The sequence below is a fragment of the Mytilus edulis genome, chromosome 4 (assembly GCF_963676685.1).
Source record: "Mytilus edulis chromosome 4, xbMytEdul2.2, whole genome shotgun sequence".
Lineage (NCBI taxonomy): Eukaryota > Metazoa > Mollusca > Bivalvia > Mytilida > Mytilidae > Mytilus > Mytilus edulis.
In genome coordinates this window covers 20,623,901-20,650,926 of record NC_092347.1, presented here as the reverse complement: position 1 = coordinate 20,650,926, position 27,026 = coordinate 20,623,901, and the positions used below count along the sequence as shown (strand labels likewise).

The 27,026-nt window shown below is 31.9% G+C and overlaps 1 protein-coding gene across 1 annotated transcript in view; it reads right to left on the bottom strand.

The window, feature by feature from the left end:
• LOC139519180 (semaphorin-2A-like) overlaps positions 1-26,128 on the bottom strand; it is a 33,206-nt gene extending 7,078 nt beyond the window's left edge. Inside the window, exons 1-18 of the mRNA XM_071311044.1 lie at positions 25,824-26,128; positions 21,170-21,457; positions 20,662-20,743; positions 19,853-19,907; positions 18,959-19,021; positions 17,506-17,707; positions 16,259-16,390; positions 15,569-15,690; positions 13,039-13,147; positions 11,877-11,928; positions 11,513-11,654; positions 11,065-11,245; positions 8,245-8,354; positions 7,199-7,392; positions 5,976-6,037; positions 4,791-5,093; positions 4,101-4,190; positions 2,929-2,973 (exon numbers count right to left, since the gene is read on the bottom strand). Coding sequence (XP_071167145.1) covers positions 2,929-2,973; positions 4,101-4,190; positions 4,791-5,093; positions 5,976-6,037; positions 7,199-7,392; positions 8,245-8,354; positions 11,065-11,245; positions 11,513-11,654; positions 11,877-11,928; positions 13,039-13,147; positions 15,569-15,690; positions 16,259-16,390; positions 17,506-17,707; positions 18,959-19,021; positions 19,853-19,907; positions 20,662-20,743; positions 21,170-21,457; positions 25,824-25,860 — 2,269 coding nt within the window. The 5' untranslated portion in view covers positions 25,861-26,128. The remainder of the gene's footprint in view (positions 1-2,928; positions 2,974-4,100; positions 4,191-4,790; positions 5,094-5,975; positions 6,038-7,198; positions 7,393-8,244; positions 8,355-11,064; positions 11,246-11,512; positions 11,655-11,876; positions 11,929-13,038; positions 13,148-15,568; positions 15,691-16,258; positions 16,391-17,505; positions 17,708-18,958; positions 19,022-19,852; positions 19,908-20,661; positions 20,744-21,169; positions 21,458-25,823) is intronic.
• Positions 26,129-27,026: the final 898 nt, after the last annotated feature.

Genomic DNA, 27,026 nt, shown 5'->3' with positions numbered 1-27,026 from the left:
CACCAACAGGTCTTCAATGTAGCGAGAAATTCCGGCACCCGGAGGCGTCCTTCAGCTGGCCCCTGAACAAATATATACTAGTCCAGTGATAATGAACGCCATACTAATTTCCAAATTGTACACAAGAAACTAAAATTAAAATAATACAAGACTAACAAAGGCCAGAAGCTTTCTGACTTGGGACAGGTGCAAAAATGCGGCGGGGTTAAACATGTTTGTGAGATCTCAACCCTCCCCCTATACCTCTAACCAATGTAGAAAAGTAAACGCATAACAATACGCACATTAAAATTCAGTTCAAGAGAAGTCCGAGTCTGATGTCAGAAGATGTAACCAAAGAAAATAAACAAAATGACAATAATACATAAATAACAACAGACTACTAGCAGTTAACTGACATGCCAGCTCCAGACTTCAATCAAACTGACTGAAAGATTATGATTTCATCATATGAACATCAGGCACAATCCTTCCCGTTAGGGGTTTAGTATCATACCATAATAACATATATGAGAAGAACATAACCCGTGTCATGCCAACAACTGTTTTTAGAATAAATGTGTTTAGTTCCGATGCAAAGACCTTATCAGTGACTCAATATTAACGCCAAAATATGCAATCTTTAATGACTTGACAACAGTATCGTAATTATATCCCTTCTTAATAAGTCTATTCAAAGGTTTTGTAAGTTTCTGAGGTGAATACTGACACCTTTGTGCTTTATAAAGAATATTTCCATAAAAAATTGGATGTGAAATACTTGAACGTATTAGAAGTCTGCATGTTCTGCATGCGAGCTCTGACGTCCCACGGCCCAGCTTGTCTGGCAAAACAGCCGTTAGACGTCAGAGTAATCTCGGACTAATGATTTTTAACCCCCATAACAAATACCAAAAAATACAAGAAATCTACATGGGGACCTTCATGACAGATTTTGGTCATTCTCGACTAAGGGGGGACCATGAAGACTTGGCATTTGAATGGTTGAAAACGGTAAGAAATGAAAATATTGATACTGCCAATTCTATAATGAAAATTCAAATAGATATAATTTAAATAAGCAATGAATTAGCATGTTCACCATTCCTTGTATGGAGAATAAAATACTTTCGATCGCGCTACACTGTACAGCGTAGACACGGTTTGTAATGTGAAAGTTCCTCAATCGTTCAAGTGTCATCCATGGAGATCCCTGTGATCTTAAGGTTAGGTATGAAAAGACCATGCTGCGATTCTGCGTATTAACACAAAGCAGATAACTAAACAATATCATGTAAGAAATATCATGAATATAGTGTTAACGAATGGATGTATCCGTACTAATCTTACGCCTTGATCTAAAACAGTAATTAATTCTAAACATGATTTCTCAATGGTTTTCTTATGTTTTAATCTTGGCACTGCATCCTCAGATAAATAATATTTTACAGTTCACCAGTCTTGAAAAATATAATAAGAACTTTAACATCAAACATAAGTAACACCACTACTCTCCGTATATTGAAATAAGCCTCGCCTGCTAATCCAATATGAAATATATACAATCCGCCAAAAGTTAAGCACCACCTTTTTTTTTTATTGCATCGATATTTTTCACATTTAAAAAATCAATTATTCCTCGAAAAAAAGGAAAGATTCATGTAACAATTTTTCTAACATATACCATAAACAAACCACAAATATAATTTTGGTCACTTATGACGGTTCTATGCATTTCGGTTTTACGTTCATAGAAATAGTGTAAATTACACAAATCAGAAACGGAATTTAAGTTTCACTGTGATTTTATTTTTTTACAACAAATAATCACCCAATATCATTTAAATTTTCTACAAATAATCTTTGGTTGTTCGACAAATTTAAATATTTGAGTCATAAGCATGTGTAACAACCTCTCTTCCGGTACAGTTATAAATCCGCCGTCTCATACTCGTTACAAGCCTTCAAAATTTTAGTTGAGGAAATCGTAGTCATTTATCAACAATTGCCACTTCTAAATCGACAAAATTTTGTGAAGGTGGGTTTCTGCGATTGAGTTTTCAGCCAATGGCATCCCAGACATGTTCGATAGGGTTTATGTATGGATACATGGAAGGCCAAACGACAGTGTCAATGGCTTTTTGCTCTTTGGACTCGGTTACAATCCCTACTCTGTGAAGTCTAGCGTTGTCGTCCATGTACAAGGGTCGTGACCATGTTGACATAAGTGGAGGATTATCAAAATGAGGAATTCCAATGTTTTTATGCACCAAATCTCTGTCTGTCTGTCTGTTTATGTAACTCTACAGAATATGCATAGCCGGCCTACAACGGTACAAGAAGCAAACCCGTACCGTAACACCACCAGGACCGACTGAAAGCATTGGGCGAATATTGTTTTGGTCATAAACCGTTTTATTTCCCCGCGAAACTCGTAGTATGGCGTCTACTGGTCGAAACATATCCGTCTCTCATTTGACCACTGAGTGTTTTGCCAGCTTAGCTCAAATTCAAGCATTGATATTCATTCTCTTATTGAAACCTGCCGAAACAATGCCTGCCTGTTAGGGCATGTCTCTTGACAACACGACTTACCCTACGATTGCCTCTATGAAGTCGACGGACGAGATTTCGCACACTAACACGACCGCCTGTAGAAACATTGTATTTGTAAATAAACTCATCATAGATACCAGGACTAAATTTAATATTTACGCCAGAAAACGCGCATATGGCCTTTAATAAAGAGTTGCTTGACTGCTTTATCGGAGTTCAATCTTTTTGGTCGTAATGAATTTACTTAGTTTATCGTAAAGGCAATTCATAACATCAAACATTATTATTTTTTTTGCAATAGTTTAAAAAATATTGCCAGTTATATATAGATGGTGCTTAACTTTTGGCGGACTGTATATAAAAAAATGTATGGGAGGTAAGATAAATATTTACCTTTCATTGAAATGTTTGCACCTACTTTGTTATCGTCTGCCTTTCCTGTAAATTTTAAATAGACAATACATTTCAATAACAGAGTTCACGAAACAATATCATTTTTACTCTACTCATTGATATAATTTACAATATTCCGTATATGTACAGATAGTCACAAATTTGTAAAAAATATTAGAAATGGTGTCCCACAATATTAAACATCATGAATATACTTCATTTTATAATGCAAAAGTGAGAAAATGTGTAATGTTGTACGCTTTTTCCTGGAATGAATAATGTGTGATGTATATTTAGACAATTTGAGTAAACTGTAAAAAGTAAAATATCAGAAACACTGAACTCCAAGAAAAATTCTAAACGCTAAACGCCAAAATCAAAATTTCAAACACATCGAACGAATGAAAATAGCTGTCATATTCCTGACTTGGTATAGTCATTTTCTTATGTATTTATTGGTGGATTTAGCCTGGTTTTATAGCTAGCTAATAAAATTTATATTCATAAAGACAAATTCAAGAATACTAGAACACAATATTTAGATGATAAACAATGCCAGTCCCAAGAATCTTTACTTCAAGACCATCGTGTAAATTTCTGAATTTGATACCGAATATTTATTAATAAGTTCGTGGTACCTTCTGATATTTTGTTTTAGAAAAAGGACGAGATTTTTAAATCATGCAAACATTAAGATGACATAATACAAAAAAACGAAAACAATTAAAAACGGAACATCTCTTAACAAACTGAAAAAAAACGCAATCGCATTAAGCGATTGGAAAATGCTGTCATTTTACTGAATTGATACCGGCATTTCCTTAAGAAGAAAATGGTGGATTACACATGGTTTAATGACTAGCTGCACCTCTCACTTGTACAATAGTCGCATGAAATTGCATTATATTGAAAACAATGCCTGAACAAAACAAACAGCAATAATGGGTAACAGTGTATCAAATTGGCATACTCAGCAAGTCTTTAAAGAACACGAAATTTAACAGTTGTCAAGAACATTTAAACCTATATCTTATATAAATATTGTGTTATTGGTGATGTTTTCTAGTATAATAGTTAATCAATGTAAATTTACAAAACAAAAACAGTTACAACTTGAACTTTTATTTTATTTGTAGTTTTTCGTGACTTTAAAACTCCATAATTTTACTTACGTTTTTTTCGTTCGATGAAGCATATCAGCAGAAGAACGATCACTAAAATACTGATTGCAATTGCAAAAAGAATTATGAAGAGGTTTACACCTGAAAAAATGTATATAATATGTTAACAAAATAAAGCATGCATAAGTGTTAAAAATATGAATAGGGTCTGTTACATATATATTGTGTAAAACTACGGTTAGCTAGAATCTTTTTAAGCAAATATGAGTAACAGAAAACAAAATATTCGGAAAACTAACAACATCTTCAAACTGAATAAACGTATGAGCATACGGTGTTAAAAAACACATATAAATATATGTAATGTCAATAAAAAAAATCTCTAACAGCACAAACATTAACCAACTTCAAAGCTTATAAAAAAAGTGTTTATGTTCTTCCTTATCGGATTTGATTTCTAAAAAACGGAATTTGTACATCTTATACATATCATTGTTTGACATCTGTATTTTCACTTTGTAGGCCTTTCTAGTTTGAAATATAAGAGTCACAATGTACGTACGCATGATATCTTTATCTTATCATTTGTACCACTTAAACGTGTCGTTCTTTTTCATCTTGCAAAATTAAGCATGCTCATTCTATAATAATAATAAGTAATTTTCAATTATCACTTGCATCTGACAAACAAAATGCCAAATTGCTGATGCAAGTTCACACAACAGAGGACAATACTTATACCTCTGCTTGCTGTCGATACCGCAATTAAATCAGTATGTTTACTGCTACCAAATATATTCTTCGCACACATCCTTATAACATAAACTTTGTCATTTACAAGTCCAGTTATTTGATAAGTTTGAACACTTTTATCATTGACTTCTGGGTTGTATTCCTGTGTAGTCCAAGCACTCGAACTTTCAATTTGATAATCGAAGACAAACGTTTGGTCGTAACCCTCATTCTTTCCTGGTAACCATTGAAGGTATATTGTGTCATCTGTTGTCTTTGTGACTTGCAAATGTCTCGGTTTGTCTGGATGGCCTATCAGAATAAAATAACAACCAATGGTGATGTTTTAAACTAGAGTGTTATCATATAAACAGCATCTTTAATCATTATACATCATCGTAGGTCTCGTGGTAGCGTTATCGCTCATTTGCGGCAGATCATTGGTTCGAACACACGCCAGGATCGAACCATAAACTTTAGAATTTGTATTTGCAGCATCACCCGTAGGAATGTACAACATTAAGCATAATATTTCCGGTTATTGTGACATTGTCTGTCTGTGAACTAATTTCGTGTAAACTACCTCGTTTAAAAACCAGGTCAGTTTTTTGTCTATTACAAGACGTCAAACAGCAATATGTCAATCATAATAATATTGGATTATTATAAGTAAACCAGTGATTTCTTTCTACGATTTATTTGGACTATTGTATCCTTATATGAATAAGAAGGAGTTGTATAGGTGACAATGAGGCAAGTCTCTATCAAGGTCACAATTTAATAAAAAGTAAAAAATTATAGCTCAAATTTAATCCAATAGGTTGCTTTTTGACGGATTGCATTTCTTTTGAAGGTTGTATTATCAACAGGTGGTAATACATGTATTAAGATTGAGAGTACTGTGTAATTATAATTGCAAAATCGAGGGGTAAGGATAAAATATAATGCATTAAAACCGGAAACAAAGTATGGAAAACAGGTTTTATATTTAATATCAGTTTGGCAGTGCGAATACTTAGTTTAAAGCATATCCACATATTATTTTATCAGCAAAACAAAACGCAACTTTTACATAACAGACTGAACAGAACTGTAATGTCCTTTATAAAGCTTAATATTTCCTGAAGTGTTTGTTGTTGTATACCTTGTATATTTCACGTTTGAAATTTAAAATTGATTATACATAATACTTACCAGCATGAAGATTATCCATGGACAGATTGTAATTAATGTGGGTGTAAACTCCTGCCTTATTTCTTTGAAGAGAACAAAACAGAGATGTAAATATCTTATTTTACTACCGATAATGGATAACTCGTAGAATATTTTTTTTTAATATTTTTTGGAAGGATCTGTTGAGGAAGAGCATGTATTTTTTGTTGATAATATGATTGAACGCATTAGTTAATATTGGCAGTGAAATTTATAATATTTTCACACATCCAGATTTAACTATTACAATTAGTATCACCTTTTCTGCCTTTTTTGGGGCATCAACTGTTTGTATGAGTCTTAAGCGAAACATGCTTTTTGTCATGTTGGGATATTTAGTACTCAGGAATAAGCTTCAACCATAAATCTTCCTATGTTCTATTTTAATTTCGAAGATTACAGTTGAAATTAACTTAAATTCTCATAAAATTTCTAGGTATATGTTTTCCTTTTCATTCTTCTGATTTCATTAGAATCGCGATGTTACATTAACTCATAGTTCAAACTAAGTTCTTTTATTACTTTAATTACATGTATATATCAAAAGGTACTACTATGAGTACATTGGTAGAACATGACTAAAAACTTTGACGAGAGTCATTATATGACCCTAAAATTGTGAAACTAGTAAATCTATTCAAGTCTGTAAAAATAGTTAACATTGTATTTAAAAATGACCAGGCGATTTACATTTACACACATCAGTACAGAAAAGGTTACTTGTGGCGTAATAAAATCAACATTGACAAATTCTACTGTAATTGATTGGAAAACAATTGTTACATTTCGGACTTGGCGAAGACTTTTATGTGTGTAGAAATAGTGGATTCTACCTAGTTTTATAGCAAGTTGAACCTCACACCTAAATAGCAATCGCATTAAATTCCATTTTATTGACAAATATGTGTTTGCAAAGCATACAACATGTACAGGCATAGTTGGTTTAAATGTCATATATTGGAGTACAACATTCAACATTGTGTTATAATCTGAATCAATGTAAAACAAACAACTATGTCATAAAAGAAAATCAATATTGTACGAAGACACTCTATAGACAAAGCATAGTAGCAAGCATGAAAGACAGGAATACAAAAAAGCACATGTATGCAAATTTAAATGCGTCATGTATTGACAAAATGTAGGAGCATTATATTAAAACATTCAACATGCGAAATTTAAACCCAACAGAGACAAAAACTTACGTCAGTTGGTGTTCTTCAACATAAGTAAGAGCACGACACTTGATGTTATATTCAGTTTCTGGTAATACATTGGTATCATTTATCCAAGCACAATGTGGATCTTTAACACATGAATCTATTCGTAGGTGCTGTTCACAGTTTATGACATAAATCTGTTGAACTTTAGTGTCTGTTCCTACATAAACTGAAGCTTTCTAGAAAATGAAACTATGTAGTGCATTTTTTTTTTTAAATGACACTATTTATTACATTTTACCATAGTCTAAAAGTAAGATGTATCATCACGTAAATGTTGCATTTCCTTGTCTAAAGATTATCGTGATAACAATGTAGCAATGTGAATTTTGTTCAAATTTACATCGAGCAACACATTTTTACGTGTAGAAGACTCCTGAAGCTATATATTTAAAGGCAATTATTTTATATGATTTGAAGTTCTACACACTTGTCATTGGTCTGTCTTTTACTTTTGTTCTGTTAGGTTTATAAGCATCATTTTAACAAGTTCTGTAAAAAATTTTACATACTTTGGTACCGTTGATATTACAATTTTTGTCGAGGTTGACACATCGACAGACCATTTTGCCCAAACTAATATCATAACCTAACATAAGTACATTTCACTTTACATTCTTGTCGATACGCACGGATGGAATCCTTTGGTTCCAAGAAAGATAAAATCAGAGGACAACCTTTACGAATATTTGGTTGAAGATTTATAAGGCTTTAACAATTCTATTCTATAATCTGTTGATGTTAAAACAGGTCTGCTGACTGACAAACTTTAAATAAGAATGTGCATGCATTGTGTGCATTGATCGATAGAGTTAAATCATCAATGACTCCCAGAAAGAATATTCAGCAGAGAACATTTTACATACACTCAGGTGATTTTACATATGTGAGATGACAGATATTATCATCATCTGGTGTTGTTGTTTTTACTATTAATCATGTTTATAGTAAAGTTAGAACTACATGTAAGAAACACGACCAATAACTTTCATAAGTATTTTATATATAATTATTATAATAATCATACTTACATGATGTTTCATTGACCAAATAACATCTTGATCCAAAGAAGCCGAGTATATACTTGAGACAAATGTCTTCTTGTTGTCCGTATGAAATAGTTTGTATATCTTCCCAGTATCTAAAAAATAGTATATGTAGATGCTGATACAGCTTAAGTACTCTTCATATTCAACCAATTAGTATACAGAATAAAAAATGAAAATACAAAGTTTTAACGATTTACCTTTATCTGGAACGCCCAAAGTCGACTAGTTGACGGCTAGGAATATAGAAGAACTTAAATAGTTGAAAAGATATATAACTACAAACGTCCTAAAAATAGCCAAAAATATATCAGGTCGACTTTGCCTAAATTTCGAAAATTATTAACGTTAAATGTCTTTAATTTGAATGAAATTATGTCAATGGTCATAAGTAAAGTGTGAAGGTTAGTTAGCTAGAAAGTCAGGTTGAATAACCAGTCTTACAGAAGGAAGTGCATGTACAACGTCAGGCATATGACAGTTCTTTTTCCCATTCATTTGATGTGTTTAAGCATTTTATTTTGAACATTGATATAGGATTTTCCGTTTTCAATTTTTCTTGGAGTTTGGTTTCTATACAATTGTTTAAAGTTGGACATAAACAAAGGGATTTTTCCACGTTAATACGATAAATAACCGTTATTACAGTTTTTAATATTGACCCTTAAAAGAGATTTCTTCCACATCAAAATATAAGTTTTTATCTGCATTCATTAACTATTAAGTATATGTTAGTCCCTTTTAGTCATAAATCTAAATGCTGCATGTTTATTAAGTACAACATCGGTGATTGAACAGAGTTTTGTTAAAACTGAAATGATATACATATATAACAGAAGGGCCAATACTCCCAAAACGTATTTTTGTCTAGTTCGAAGGTCAAAGCTTAAGGTCAAAGCTAAAAGTTGTCAAAACCTACTGGTTGATTGATTATTAATTTTTTGTTACTTAACGTCCAGTAGCAAATATGTCATGCATGTTCATGACAAGAACACACTAATAATACAAGGAGTAGTTCCTCAAGTAGGAATAGACCGGAAAGATGATATGCAATTTTAAAAGGAGGGTATACTGGACAGGGAAAGAAAGTTGGGCTTGCAACAGGCTACCTACGGACCACTCTAATATTTGTTTCAAATGTTAAAACGAAGAGATCGTTGCACTCTCTTTACATGAGGCATCGGAGGTCATATTCTCATTCCTATCCTCTGTGTCTGCGTATTGAGAATCTTACACATCTACATGGACGCCCAATTTTCACAAGAGTTTTACTGATAGTTGGAAGAAGACCAAAGTGACGATATTTAAGAGATAACTGTATTGTATTCGAAGCTTTAAGAACGTCCATCGGTAGTTTATCTGTCGCAAATTTAGTTTACCTGGTGACGCGGAGCGGAGACAGGTAAACGGGTATTTGCAACAGTAAAACTACCGATGGACGTCCGCAAAGCTTCAAATACAATACAGTTATCTCTATTCTAATGCAAAACAAGTTCATAATTTAATTTCAATCATTATTTCAGTGTAAAACCTTCATTACAGAAAATTCCGCGAAAAGATGTTATCTTCTTTGGTCCCTACACTAGGTGACGTCATATGTATGCTTCCGGCGTCAAACATAAACACCGTGCGTTTTCTGGCTTCTGTGCCGTTTCAGAATGTAATAAAATTTGATAAAATGAAGATTTTTAGGCGCAACAAGTGAGTTTTGTGTTTATTATTGTAGAAATAACATGTCAATACATTGCGAAATTCAAAATGTCGGCTTCCTCAGTTACAGACAAGGAGATAGAGAATTTTACGCTTGCTGTCATCCAATCAGAACAATTGTTACAACATAATTGCATTATAATTCTATATATTTCAGTCACACTTGGGGTTATTATTATTCGAATATACTTTATATCATATATCTAAAACTTTTTGTTTTAAATTGTATAAATTCCTACAGATTTTTTTTATATGCAACGCTGTATGTTACTAGTGAAGGAGTTTTGATATAAAGCTACTAACTTTTCGGTACTGACATGATTTACCAAACTTTATTTGAATTGTACGTTATAAATTTTGAAATTATTAAGAAACTAAGGTTTCAACTCCCTCAGGCAAAATTGGCTTTAGATGAATTTGGCTATTTATTTTAGGTATTTTACATATATCTCTTCAACGGTTTCGGTACTTATACATCTTCTTATTTCAAATGTTTGGCTTTGAGCGTTCCCGATGAAGGTAAATCCAGAAAAGCGCTTCGGACGCAAGAAATTATTAAACCTGTTGTTTCCATTTTTCTAAAAAAAAAATCAAGTTTCTGTAGAATTATATGCATTGGAGAACGTGTCGAGTTCAGTAAAATACTTTCTTATCCGAAAGACAGATTACATGAATAGCTTTAATTCCAACTTGATGTAGTTTTGATATCTTTTTTTTCTTCTTACAGTGTTGACTTGAAAACTACCAACAATTTTCCAAAATCTGTCAAAATTGCGGTTTCGTGCATTCTCAGTGCTATTATAATGTGCTTATCTGTTTTTGATAGGCCAAATTATGGTTAGAAGCTCAAATTACACTTATGTATCTGTTATATTGACAACCGAAATAGACATTTAAAGATATTTGTAAAAGGGTTTTAGCGTGAAATTAGTTCAGGGGTACTTGGTTTTGAAGTGAACTAAATTCAAGTATAAATGGCCAAACCTCTTTCACATTTTTCGACTTTTGTCAAACATTTGTGACACCCATTTACAATTTAAGCATTGTTTCTTGGTGTTTACCACAAATCTTCTATTATATCAGTGAATGTCTTACTTGATGCAGCATAGAATACCATTTCGGTTAAGTTTCGATCTAGTTCTAGATGTTGTAGTTCAGTCTGATACAAAACAAAAATTGGTTTTCCATTTAATGGTTGGACTGTCTCATACATTAAAGGATTGTCGGCAATGAATTGGAGGTTGGCTTCAGGTAGAGACATTGAATCGTTTGAACACTGAAAACAAGATTTAACAGTGTTAATATTTAAATGTTATTCTGTTTAAATCATACATGTGTTTCATCCATCAATAAATTGTTATTCAAATGTTTCGAAATCTTTTTTTTTGTATTTTGATTAAGTTAACACAGAATGAAAACAAAAGATAAAAAACAAATATTTGCACATGTGTATGGAAGAGATTAGTCTGGAAGATATACGGTGAACAAAAACACAGTAACATGAGAGAAAGTATGTCTATCTGTCAAAATATATTGAGCTGACCTGGCCCGGTCTTGGGTCTAGGGAGGTTGTTTTCTCTTTCCAATAGCTGTTCGAGTCGGGCTGATATTTAAATGAACCTGTATACACTTTGTCAATATCTGCTAAACTGAATGCACATATAGCTGAAGCAGGATTTCCAGTTCTGAAAGACGATGCATGATACATGAATATACTATTTATTCCTAATCTAAGAAAGTATTTGCTATTTTTACTCCTTGGTTCGGTAAAATTGACGATAATTTGATTTTTACAAGCTTGCTTCTATTAACATTAACAGTCCACAATTCATGAAATAATATATGTTGTCTTTGGTTTATCATATTTTCATTTACAATCAAACTTTCCAAATAAACAAATTGCAAACCTTGTTGTAAACAACCCATAGAAAATGCTGTTATCTATCGTCACTACATCCTCTACAATATAATATGGAAACACTATTACATGCAATTTTTATTTAAAAAAACCCAGATGTTATAGTAACTCAAAAGATCTATCTAAACGTTCATAATAATGACAAGGACACATAATATTGTCGTATAAGCAGATCACATTTGAGATATAACAGATATCATCTATAAAGGAATATGATATGGATAACTCGGGTATTTACGCTTCATTAAATTAACCAATGATGACGTACTAGACCTCCACCGTTTCTGATTGTTCTTAACTTAATAGCATTCAGTTGACAATATTTCATGCATTTAAGGACGATCAAATTGATTACTAAACTACATTAGGGATTTCGACATAATTAATTTGTCTCTAGTTATAAACCCGAAAACCGAAAAAATCAACATATTCATATTGATGAATGTGGATTGTTGAAATTGGTATATTTTTCTTTCGTCTTGTTAATAGTAGACTGTTCAAATGAGAAACTACATAGAGTTTATAAAAGGTTAATTGGTGAATAATTGTTCATTAAACATGCCATGACATTCTCACATATTTATGTTAAGCAAAATTTAACAATAACTTGATTTCGATAGGTGTTTTTAAGATCAAGTGATGAATTTGTTAAAATAGCATTTAACTATCAAATGAACCTGACAGAATTCTGTAATGGTGAAAAAGCTTGGCACTGATCTTGTATTTTTCCTAAACAGACATGGAAATATAACTAGACGTTAGGCAACCAACAATCAATTCTACATGAGTATCGGATTCATCTTCTTCATTTTGACAGAAAGACGCAATTTAAACATCCAGTGCTGAAAAACGATAGCACCACCTGTCTTAATGCCGAAACAAGAACATCCTACGTAAAACATGTTCATTTCAACTATTATATTTAGAGGTAGAAATACCTCAATCCCACTCACAAGAGTCAGTAATTTTTCTATTCAATGACGGGTATGTGACATGCATGCAAGACAAATACTACTGTCGAATGTTTACATTGTTTCATTTTCAATTTTTTCCCAACTTGTATAACAAGTACATGTATGAGGGAAACAAGATGAGAGAAAAAAAGGTAGCTGAAAATTATGATATATTATACTAAAAAGTAATGTACTTACGTATGGAATCAAAATATACCGGCAACGTCCCAGGAATGGAACAGTTTAGTCTCGTCTTCTGGAAGCTCGTCCATTTATTCCTCAATAATGAGTTTCCTCCGATATCTTTCTATAAATCATTATAGATGTGGTATATATTTTAATTAGCAGGCCGTTGAATATACAAAGAATTGTTAACAAATCTGAGGGTTTATATATATATCCAACCATTCTTGTGTATATGCATATGTTTAAAATCTTATGAATTTTTACTATATAAACTACAGTTGTTTCTACAAAACTGTATTAAAAAGATTAAATACACAATAGAATATCTGTATTCTTAATCGTAGCTCAAACTTCTTTCGATCTGTACTGAATAACCCTCACTAGATAACAGATTGACCACTAATTTGATAGAATCAACTTAGATATTTTTATTCAACAACATGCTGTTAACAGATTTCTCACTGATACAGCTATTTTAGTGGAGAACCTTGTATATCAGATTTAAATGATTTATTTACATTACATTTGAAGTTTTAAGTGACTTACGATATAGGGGCTTGGAAATATTCGCGTCTCGCATGCGACAAGAATAATTCCACAACTTGCACTGTCATCAACAACTTTTATAAGTTTAAATGTTGTGTACATATTCATGAAATTGTTGCACGGGCTTTTGTATATTTTCATTACCGAAAGATCTGCGAATACATGTAGATGATGACTGGGCGACCCAAAAGCGGTTGGATCTATTATATATATCATGTGGAGCAGGATCTGCTTACCCTTTCGGAGCACCTGAGATCACCCCTAGTTTTTTGGTGGGGTTCGTGTTGTTTATTCTTTAGTTTTCTATGTTGTGTCGTGTGTGCTGTTGTTTGTTTGTCTTTTTCATTTTTAGCCATTGCGTTGTCAGTTTGTTTTAGATTTATGAGTTTGACTGTCCCTTTGGTATCTTTCGTCCCTCTTTTATAGATGGATTGGGCTAAATTGATTTGACTCGAAACGTATGACTATTATATTTCATATAACTTTGTGTTTTACGACGTATATACAGTTTGCCTTGAATATAATACCTACACTATTTGCCACTAGGCGTTGACGCGAAATTTAGACGACCAATATTACAATCGAAATTAAACTTAAGAACATGTACAATTTTCCAATATTGTACAGCACCAATTTTAATCATTGAAAATTTAATATTTGCATTTGATACTGAAAAAAGGAGAAATGTTCGCAAAATGCCTTGGAATTAAATCATTTAGCTGCAACATTTGTTTGCCGATTAGTTGCGTGACTGAGTAGGACAAATTCAAGGGAAATAGTTTTGCATCTGTCTTTTTGTCAAATGGAAGCTTTTCCCATACTCTAATACTATACTTTTTTTAACCGAATTGTGACGTTTTGAATTTGACATTCTATATAACTTTTAAAAATATCTCCATTAATTTCCATTAAATAAAAAATTGCATAACAAGAAAGTTGATTTTATTTAGTTAAAGGTTTAATCCACTATATATAGTTTTGCTACATAAGAAAAAAATTAGTAGCCAATCAGGAATATGACAGTTGTTTTCCACTTGTAGGGGGTGTTTGAACTATTGATTTTGCCATTGTTAAAGTTCATTCAGATTTGAATTTTCATTTGAGTTTCTACTCATCAAAATACATGATGTAACTTTTTCTTGCTATACTTCTATAGTTCGATAAATACATGCACTTTTAAAACTACTTATTTTTTGTATCAGTACTCATCGTCTAACTGACATAAAAATGACAAACACTTAAAGTCGTGCAGTATGAGTATAAATATGTTAAAGCCAATATTTTCAAATAATTGTTTGATTGATAATCTATGTATGATGAACAGAGATGTGATATATATGCTTGTCAAACCTGTTACATAGTTGTTTTTTTGTTTAAATGATATTTTCTAACTAATTTGCGTCATGATATAAAACTTTTATTTTCTTTCATTTTGAAAATTATTCAATTTTGTACAATGTTGTAAGGCATGATACTGTGTCTACTAACACACGAGTGACAGAATTGCATAAATCGTTGCCAAAACATTAATAAGCTATAGGAATTAAGAAACATCTAGCTATTGATCAATAAAGCTTTTAAAAATGGATATGAATGTTTACATTATTAATGTACATGATCTTTTGATATAAATCTAAGACGTTAGGTTGATTAAAGAAATCTAAAACTGTCACACTTTCAAATTCTTACCAGTTGATACCATATCATACTATAATCTGCAAGATTTCAAAGTATACAAGATTAATGCACAATGTATAGAAGCTAATTATAAAGCAGACTGTTCAGTTTTACTGTTGTGAAAGTTATAAAAAGTTTGCAAATATAGAATCCACTAAGTTAAATGCAATCTATTGAATAAACGGGTAGTTTACGCACAATTTGTGCATGCCATTGTCGGCAAAAATGAACTAGTTTCATTCGAGTCAAACTAAAATATGCATGCTACATACATTCGATGAATAAATAAATGAGATATATGTATATATATATGTGTTACCTTACAAACTTTGGCAACTCTGGAGTAAACATTGAATGCATTCGGAGGTACATCTACAGCTGTCTCACGGAAGAAGAAGAACACTCTATCATCAACATTAAAAGAGCCTACAAACTGTGGATCTAAGGAACAAACAAATTGAATAGCGTAATCAACGCTTCAGATAGTAATATATAGTGATATTAATATTAACACATGTGATAGGTTTAATGAAGCTGTTTTCAAATCAAAAGATCGTTGACACATTCATTCTCTTGTTCTCTTGGTGTTGTTATACAGGCTCATACCTACAATTCAAAGGTCAAGATAAGGATCAGCATGACATCCAATGCCCTTTGTAGGCTACTTATTTAAAGGGTTAAACAAGCTATAAACCAGATCGCTCGACCTACCATTTACATCCGAAAATGCCTGGACCAAGTTAGAAACATGACCTTTTTTGACAATACGTTCTATTTGTAAATATAGTCGAGCGTTTGATTTGTCCGGTTTTATACATCACCTTTTTTGAATTTACCATGGAGTTTGTCATTTTTGTGAATACATTTTTGATGGATAACTATTAGATATGATATATCTGCTATATGTTGTAATCAGTTTTACTTCAAACAGTTTTGCAAGTCTACATTATCGGCCATTAATCTTTATTATCAAAATACAAGTTAATTAAAAAACTATTTTTACTTGTACCTTTCATCCATTTGTTACTTATTACGCCTTTCATATAATCAGTAGACCGGGGTATAGGTCTCTGTATTGTTGATTCCGAATGCAATGTGCTACCATAATAAATATCATCCTCTTTGCTAGAATTTTGATGTTCTGAAAAAAAACCAATACTTTAAACATTACTTGCATTGATGCAGTGTATAAGTAATGATAAAGAGTGTTGTTTCAAATCATATATCATTAACATACTATACTTATTGAGATTTATAATAAAAAAAAATGCTTTTGGATAAATGCTTTAGTTACAAAGTGGAAATAAGAAGACACATAATTAAAAATACAAAGTATTGAAGTTAACGACATAGAATCTACTTGGATGAAAGTATTTTATGTAAAACTGTTCTCCTTCTTTCTTGAACATATGCTTTTTTTAAACAAAAATCACCATTGCATTATTTTGGTATTTCAAAGTGGGTGTGAATCAACTGAATGTTGTTAAATAAAAATCCCCAATTGCAAAGAAAACAAACCAGACTTTTTCTTGTTTTCAAATTCCTGAATATTCATATTAGAAGTGTTGATTATTTGGTACTAGTTCTATTTTAATACAAAAAAAAATATTTCTACTGAAAACATAAATAAAAAAACATTCTACCAATGAATCTTCAATTATTCACTAATATTCAGAATGAAGCAGCATTGCGACATATGTTATATTGTTTTGTTTTTGAATTTGTATGACCTTAGGTTCACGTCTACTACATATGAAATGTTAAACATGTAAACTGTGACTCCTGTCAATAAAAAAGGGACGAAAGATACCAGCGGGACAGTCAAACTCATCAATCGAAAATAAACTGACAACGCCATGGCTAAAACTGAAAAAGACAAACAGACAAACAATAGTACACATAACACAGCATAGAAAACTAAAGAATAAGCAACACAAATACTTGCACTGTCGCCGGACAAAGAAACAATTAAGATAGTTCAATTACTGTAAATGTATTTGACTTCTGAATTAAGTAATGCATATATCATATTGTGGTTTTGATGTCTGATTGTCCGAAATATCATCAACTTGTGGAACCGGTGTCCTATTTAACATTAAATATGTACTAGAAAAATATTAAGTCTCATTATATAACCTTTTACATCACGACAAGTTCTGAACATGCGACAAATTATATTAAATCTGTGAACAAATTGAAATCAATATTATATGTCTACTAGACAGCGAAATAAATTTATGAAAATTTAATACTCACTAATGTTAATTGCTGTAAAATTATGAAATGGGTCATTTGAACAAGGTACGGCTGTGAATTTGTTACCAGATCCATACGTTGTAACACCACTGGTTGTGTTGATTTCAAAACCTTTAGGTGCATCCGCGTTAGTTCCACAAACAAACAAAATATCGTCCGTCGTTTTAGTTATAAACTTTATATGATTTTGACAATAAGGTACCTGCAAGATAAACGAAGGTGTCATTTATTTGAATATAAAATAAGTGTTAAATAAAGATAATGTAGTGAAAAGTTAAATTACAATTAAAAATAAACTCCGAGGAAAATTAAAAAAAAGCCTCTAATCAAGTGGCAAATCCAAAAGCTCAAACACATTAAACGAATTGACAACAACTGTCATGTTTCTGACTTTGCACAGTCATTTCGTATGTAGAAAGTGATGTGCTTAACCTGATTTTGTAGCCGGCCAAACATCTCACTTGTATGACAGTAGTATAAAATTCCAAAAAGTAAAAGATATTAAAAATAAAGAATTGTAAAATCAGTGATTATGTCAAATCCCTAAAATACCAATGTACGTAAATTTGTAAAATCCTTGAAAATGTTTGGAATTATACAGAATCACAGTAAAAATTGCTAGGGATTCTATAAAACCGTTAAAAAGTTAATAAATTTCATAACAACATTACTGAAAATATTAGGCATTTGTAAAAAATCGGTAAATATCCAAGAGATTTTAGAATTTCACTGAAGGTAAATTACGAAAATACCCATCTTCAAGCTTCAGAAAAAAATTCGAATCGGAAAGTCCAATTTAAATGAACGAAACTGTAAGGGATTTGTACAAAATCACTAATCATTTTATAGATATTACAAATCTGCTGTAACAATTTAGCCTCACAACTACTACTCAATTTATTTAAGAATATAATTTCATCTGCGTTAAAACGGATACGATGACAATGTCAATAATGCTATACGTTGCAATCGTTCATTGTTATAACATCCGAACTGATTTGTTTTTTTCTATTAATATTCGTTTTGGAAAGCAATTATGCTGGTTATCATTTTTTTTTTTATTTTGATGTTGGTCATTTTACATTGTATTATTATTTATTGACAGTCAGTTTTTAGTGAATTCATGTGCAACTTGAGAAAACGATACAATTTCGAAGCTTTATCAGTTACATTGAATCCTGGGTACCAGGTTGCACACGCGATCATCAGGAGACAAACATAACTTTCATACTGATGATAGGCACAATTTAACATATATATATATTGATCTTTAATATCTACTTTTTCAACCTGTTCATGCCTGCCATTTTTATATAATTGACACAGCTTGTTATAACAACTTTAATGACAATTATTTTTAGTAATGCAATATTTGTTTACAATTTATACTGTGTTGATTTATAATAAACTGATATAAAAGTTAATGAGTAATGTACAACAAAATAAAACCTACCTCTGGTTTGGAAAGTTTGCAGTAGTTTAAGTTGCTTTGAATAGGTATGAAATGATACGACTTCTGAAATAAGAAATTTTATTTCAAAATGCAGGATAATAGTTTAAATGCAAAAAAAAAAAGTTATTTAAATAATTCTATTTAGGTCGCAAGTTCCATACCAGGAAAGTCGCCTCCCAAACATCAGTATAATAATTCTAAATAAATAATGAATGGTTAACAGATGTGTTTCTCGATCGATACTGAAAAAAATATGAATCTATAATTCTTTTCGTAGATATGTTTGAAAGTGTGGTTGCACAAATCGTCAAACTAATCCTATTCCTTTAACATAGTTTGCTCATTTCCGGGCGATACAAGTCCAAATCTTGTCATACATAAGTTTTTATTATAATTAAGGTATTTTTACATATTATTTTACGGTTCATCAGTGCATCTACTACAGTGCACTTTTGCATCATAGACATTTGTAATAGGCGATGCCTATAGAAATTAAGGGATTCAAAATAAATATGGATTTCGGTTTCTAACATAGACAGCATTACGTCTTACCAAAAATGTACATAGGGCCAAACAACTATCAGACAAAAATATTCACAAAACCTATTGAAAAAAGGTCGTTCAAAAAGATTCAGCATGGTAATTTCATTTCATGTGAATATTCGCAGTTGGTGTAGTACGGAGGAAATACTTATCATGGTAATTAGTGGCCCATTTAATCAAAAACGGTAGACAAAATCAGGATGACGACCATAAAGCCTTAAAAAATTACTACAATAAAAATTAATCAATAAACTGTAAACTCACAGAAAATCAAAATTCCAAAAATGTGTGATTTAATCCTATAATCTGATAAATTAAAGCAATATTGTAGCCTCTTAATTATAAACTTACCGATTGGATTGGGAGCAACGGCTGATCGGAAATATCAAGAATATCTACACGATTCCTTTGAATGAGTAAACAAAGCATATACAATGAAAATGGTATTTTGAAAAACATTATGATTTGTATCATGACTTTATGAAAATGGTTGCTATACCATATCAAGTTTGGTGTGTTAAATATATAATGTCAGCTTAATCATCATATTGTTTTGCGTATATTAATGTTGTTAGGTTGCAGTCTTGAGTAATATACTCTTTATATCAACGTTTGTTCATAATAAATGGTAAATCGAAAAATGATTCTGTATCTCTTTTAATGAAATACTGATGATTAAGTAGTGTAATATTTTTCCTTAATGGGATCACAATGTGGCGTCATTAAAGCGTAACTTCATATGTCGAATGACGTCATTAATGGGTATGTGACGTCACACTGAAACGTACATATATTTTGGCACACGAAATTCAACAATATAAAGCTACCGGCAGCAATATGATGACATAGGACTCAAGTCTGCGGTATTCTTATTCTGTTCACTCTTTGGCATCTCACTATTCCGAAACACTACACGAAACCCAACCAATATAGGAAAAGGTTACATGTGCACTGACTTGTGTATGGAAAGATATACTTTTTTAAAAAATATAACAAATATGAAAATAACCATAGAGGCACCTCCTATCAATTCAGAATTGACGTCTTGCCGCTTTCCCCACCCCTTCCCCGAAATTGTCAAATTGTCACATACATTTAAAAGTTCAAAACGTTTCACAATAAAAAAAAAATCTAGAGATTTACAGATCAAATATACCTACATATAACCTATGACAAGTTTCTGTGAAATGGCATCCAACATCATATATCTATAGTAAGACGGAGTTGATGAGTTCAAAAGCGCTAAAACAATAATATTGTCTTGTACTCACAAACCAAAGGTAATTGATCTATAATATATCAATATATCAAATTTCAATAATGTTATAATCGCAATTGTACCGTTTATACGAGCTTCCAGATAAACTTTTGTTGAAAGTGAGCAATTGTTGTAGATGAAGATTACACATGCATGTATATGTCCAGGAATATGCACCACGACGAGTGTGCATATAGAATAGGATCTGTTTACTTTTTCTGGAGCACCTAGACACTCCCGATTTTTGTCGGGTCCGTGTAGGGCATTTTTTATGTTTTGTTTGTATATTGTTTATTGTGTACTATTGGTTGTCCTTTGATCACTTTTTGTTTCATGTAAGGACGTTTATCAGGTTGTTATTAACTCGTGACCTATGCTGTCTTCTGATTCTCTTTGACATGGTTACTTACCAGGAAACGACAGAAGGAAGGATTTAACTGGAATTTTCATTGTGATATCTACAAAGCATTCGTACAACCCCGTGTCAGTTAACTGCATATTGACTAACTTCACACCATTTCCAATAATAAACAAACGGCTGCCTAAATTTGTTGGAAGATTTTCATTTACATGATTTCCTTCTGAATAAATCGTGCCACCATCATATGGCCCTTTCCAAACGACATTACTGTAACCATCACAGGCAAATGTCACAGCTGATCCTATAACATGATAAACCGTTTCACAAACACCAAAGTCTGAAATTTAAAAAAACAATTGTTAAATGTTTATCTGTTTTTCGAGTTCAAAGGTTTAAGTCTTTTTGTACGGTTAGAGTTTTTCAATTTTTGAAGACCAGTGCCAGTGCCAGTGCCAGTCTATGACATGATATTGCATATAACTTCGTTTTGTGGAATCTGTGAAATGATTGTCTCATTGGAAACATAACCACATATTTTTTTTGTATTTAATTGAAGACTAATATTTAAAATACATGACAAAATATTATGTTTTAAATCAGTCACCAAAACACTTAAATGAAAATTTTAATATTCAATTACACGATAATGAAAACCGTCTAATCCCGCTGCAAATGTTTGCACCTGTCCCAAGTCAGGAATCAGATGTACAGTAATTGTCGTCTGTTTATTCAGTCCATACGTGTTTCTCGTTTCTCGTTTTTTATAGATTAGGCCGTTGATTTTCCCGTTTGAGTAGTTTTACACTAGTAGCCCTTTAAAGTTTGTTGTTCGGTGTTAGCCAAGGCTGGTGTTGAAGGCTGTAACCTGACCTATAATTGTTTACCTTTCTAAATTATTACCTGGATGGAGAGTTGTGTGGCACTCAAACGACATGTTCCTATATCTATTAAATATTTTGTCACTTATACATAACATGTGACGTAACGTATCATGGTGTGACAATGCATGTTTTTGGTGCCGTTTTATGTGCTGTCCTTGGTTGTTTTACGTCTTCGTCTTTGTTCTGCGGTTAGTCACCATTTCGGTGTTGATATGAACATTAATTGTTTATCATTTTTATAAATAAACTGTTTGTCAAAGTACGAATTATTCTAAATACTACGGATTTTCGTATCCTAGGCAAATATAACCGTAGCCTTATTTGGCACAACTTTTTGGAATTTTAGGTTAACTGTGCTCTGTTTGACTCTGTTTGACTCTGTTTAATATTTTAAATTGAGTATCACTGGTGAGTCTTATGTAGACGAAACGTACGTATGGTGTATTACGTTATCAGCCTGGTACATTTGATAACTATCAGCTATTCAAAAAGTTCTTTTGTTATGTTTATTTGTGTTATTTTTCTCTCTGTGATGTTATTGCATTTATTTGAACTTTCGTCCTGCCATGTAGTGCTATCGTTTTAGTGTTATATTTAACATTGCAATAAAAGCTAGCCGCAAAAACAGGTCCAAAACACCATTTTTCTTGAAATGTCCTGTACCAAGTCAGAAAAATCTCAGTTCTTATCCTATATATTAACTAGAGGCTCTAAAGAGCCTGTGTCGCTCACCTTGGTCTTTATGAATATTAAACAAAGGAAGAGGATGGATTCATGACAAAATTGTGTTTTGGTGATGGTGATGTGTTTGTACATCTTACTTTACTGATCATTCTTGCTGCTGAAAATTATCTCTATCTATAATGAACTTGGCCCAATAGTTTCAGTGAAAAATGTTAGAAAAAATTTACAAATTTTATGAAAATTGTTAAAAATTGACTATAAAGGACAATAACTCCATAGGGGGTCAATTGACCATTTCAGTCACGTTGACTTATTTGTAAATCTTACTTTGCTGAACATTATTGCTGTTTACAGTTTATCTCTATCTATAATAGTATTCAAGATAATAACCAAATACAGCAAAATTTCCTTAAAACTAACAATTCAGGATCAGCAACCCAACAACGGGTTGTCTGATTCATCCGAAAATTTCAGAGCAGACAAATCTTGACCTGATAAACACCTTTACTCCAGATTTTTTTTTTTTTTCATTTTGGTTGGATGGCCGGGTCACCGCACACATTTTTGAAACTACATACCCCAAAGATGGTTGTGGCCAAGTTTGGATTGATTTGGCCAAGCAGTTTCAGAGGAGAAGATTTTTGTAAAAAAATTACTAAGATTTACGAAAAAATGGTTAAAAATTGACTATAAAGGGCAATAACTCCTAAACGGGTCAACTGACCATTGTGGTCATTTTGACTTATTTGTAAATCTTATTTTGCTGAACATTATTGCTGTGTACAGTTTATCTCTATCTATAATAATATTCAAGATAATAACCAAAAACAGCAAAATGTCATTAAAATTACTAATTCTGGGGCGGCATCCCAAAACTGGGTTGTCAGATTCATCAGAAAATTTCAGGGCAGGTAGATCTTGACCTGATAAACAATTTTACCCCTGTCAGATTTACTATAAATGCTTTGGTTTTTGAGTTATAAGCCAAAAACTGCATTTTACCCCAGATTCTATTTTTAGCCATGGCAGCCATATTGATTGGATGGCCGGGTCACCGGACACATTTTTGAAACTACATACCCCAAAGATGGTTGTGGCCAAGTTTGGATTGATTTGGCCAAGTAGTTTCAGAGGAGAAGATTTTTGTAAAAGATAACTAAGATTTACGAAAAATGGTTAAAAATTGACTATAAAGGGCAATAACTCCTAAAGGGGTCAACTGACCATTTCGGTCATGTTGACTTATTTGTAAATCTTACTTTGCTGAACATTATTGCTGTTTACAGTTTATCTCTATCTATAATAATATTCAAGATAATAACCAAAAACAGCAAAATTTTCTTAAAATTACTAATTCAGGGGCAGCAACCCAACAACAGGATATCCGATTTATCTGAAAATTTCAGGGCAGATAGATTTTGACCTGTTTAACAATTTAACCCCTTGTCAGATTTGCTCTAAATGCTTTGATTTTTGAGTTATAAGCCAAAAAATGCATTTTACCCCTATGTTCTATTTTTAGCCATGGTGGCCATCTTGGATGGTTGGCCGGGTCACCGAACACATTTTTTAAACTAGATACCCCAATGATGGTTATGGCCAAGTGTGGTGTAATTTGGCCCAGTAGTTTCAGAGGAGAAGATTTTTGTAAAAGTTAACGACGCCAGACGACGACGGACGACAGACGACGGACGACAGACGACGGACGACGGACGACGGACGCCAAGTGATGGGAAAAGCTCACTTGGCCCTTTGGGCCAGGTGAGCTAAAAAGAAGATGTTGTATGATTGCCAATGAAACAACTGTTATCAAGAGACCAAAAAGTACAGAAACTAACAACTTTAGGTCACCGTACGGCCTCCAACAATTCGCAAAGCCTAAACCGCATAGTTTGCTATAAAAGGCCCAGAAATAACAATGTAAATCAATAAAAACGAAAAAACTAACGGCCTTATTTATATACAAAAATGAACAACAACAAATATGTAACACATACACAAATTGTTCGTTTCTGTTCCGTTTTCGTTTTTTTTACTATGATAGTGTTTCTGTTGTTTTGTTTCTGTTGTCTTGTTGTTTACCTCTTATAGTTGATGTGTTTACCTCAGTTTAAGTATGTAACCCGGATTTGTTTTCTCTCAATCGTTTTCTGATGTTCGAACAGCGATATGCTGCTGTTGCCTCCATTTGTGACCTTAGTATCATGGAAATAATTATATTTGTGCATAGCGGAAACAGATCTTAATAACTAATATTTTGTGTGGTTACATTAATTAATACAAATTACTCTTCTAAACTTATGAACAGAACATGTTATACTTTTAGTATAAACATTTTGGTTTTCATTTCATTTCTCCTCAGTGAATGAACATGGGAGTACTTATATTCTATATAAATTAACATATTATATTCGCATATGAAGAATATGGTCAATTACATCCCAAAAATACGAGTTTTTTTTTAAATATCACGAGTTTCTAATCATTTGATGATATCATCATGATCATTTTTGAAATGAATAAAACTTTTAATGATTTTCATGACTGATGTAAAATGATGTGGTGTCATATAGGGTGAGTCAATTTTCTTTACATTATCGTAACGTATTAATACTTACTATGATGTGTTCCGTCTTATCACAATACAACGGATGTCTTTACGTATTTGTCAGGGAAATTATGACCACCGTGTCTTATTCTTTCAAAATCATTTCCCCAAATATACCGATTTGAGAAGAAATTTATAAAATGGTAACCCAATTACGTTCGCTCATTTTTAATGGCAAGATCAATGCTATTACCTTGTTCTTTTCGTCGTTCCTTTTATTTTCCACACACTTTTGTCTTTCTATCATCGAGTTAGTTTCGGATTGTTCCTTGCTACATGTATATCTATTTTACAAACTTGGTGTTTTTACAATAATTTCAACAAGCTTGAAATACATTAATAAAGTTTCAATCATGACTAGAGGTTACCTGTATGATTCAATCTTCTATTTTAATTCGCCATTTACACGACTTCATCTGTCTTCCTCATAATTGAAATGAGTTATTATAGTTATTTAAAGGTTGAAGCGATACTAATAAGCGTAGAGAATAGAACATTTTCGGCAATGTTATACAAATAAAAATACTCACCAAATATTGTTAAAATTGCAATGAGTGTAATCCACATTTTACACAATAATTATGCGCACATATACATTAAATTCGTATTGTCAATTTACAATTCTCTACCTTGATAAAAAATCGATACAAATAGACAACCAATCTTAGATATACATGCAAATGATTAATAATCCAAATGATATCATAGTAAACTTCCTTTTAAATACGGTTTATCATGGTAAATTTCAAATCGATTCATTATTGCTAAAATATCAATAAAAAAGTCAACAATCATAAAGTATAAAGACAACACCTTAATCAATACATGTGAGTGCTGCACAAAATCAATTAGTTCATTCAAGTTTAATTTCCATCAATTTACCACAAGATTTTACCATGTTTACTTCCTGTTTAAAACAGAGGGGTACAATCTAAAGCATGAAATCATATGCTCTTAAATGTCAGAAAATACTACATCAAACAACGACAATTTTAACGGCCGCCGTACAATGCGTCAATATATATGTCCTTAAAATGCAAGCCCACGACTGAAATTCAAGATGTCATTTAGGTGTATAAGATTTGAAAGATGTTATTTGGTATATATGTCTGTGTATTTATGCATCAGTCACCTAAGGATATTTCACGTATTTTATATGGCAGTCAGTCAAACAGGTAAATTTGTTTATTTATGTAAATAATGGTTGATGATTCATTCATTTGCTAGTCCAAGTTTAGAATTCGTTTGTTTCTACACGCATTTGAATAAGGGGAGATAGTTGTAGAAGGGGCTATAAGGGGCAAAATTGGCCCCTCTTCAGAATCTATTGATGTTTCTTTTAATTGATCTCTATGATATGGAGCTTATAAAACACCAAAAATTTTATAGTTATCTCTTGCGGTTTTCTTGTTATGACGTCGTAAAAATGGTAGGCCGACTAAGCTTAAATATCAGATTTTTACGTATTTCATCTTTTTTTTTATGTATTGTGTACATTTTACAATAGATTACACCTTAAATAATCAACGTGAATAAATCATTACTAGTGAACCATTGTATTAATACTATAAAGAACAAAATTGATATAAAGTTTAACTATTTAATATCAGTAAAATCGTTGCTATGGTAACAACAAGTTAACATTCGTTCTATGTATGACCAATTTATAGAATTTTTCACCAGAGAAAATCTATGTAGTTATTTTTTGTATAAAACAGAAGATGTGGTAAGAT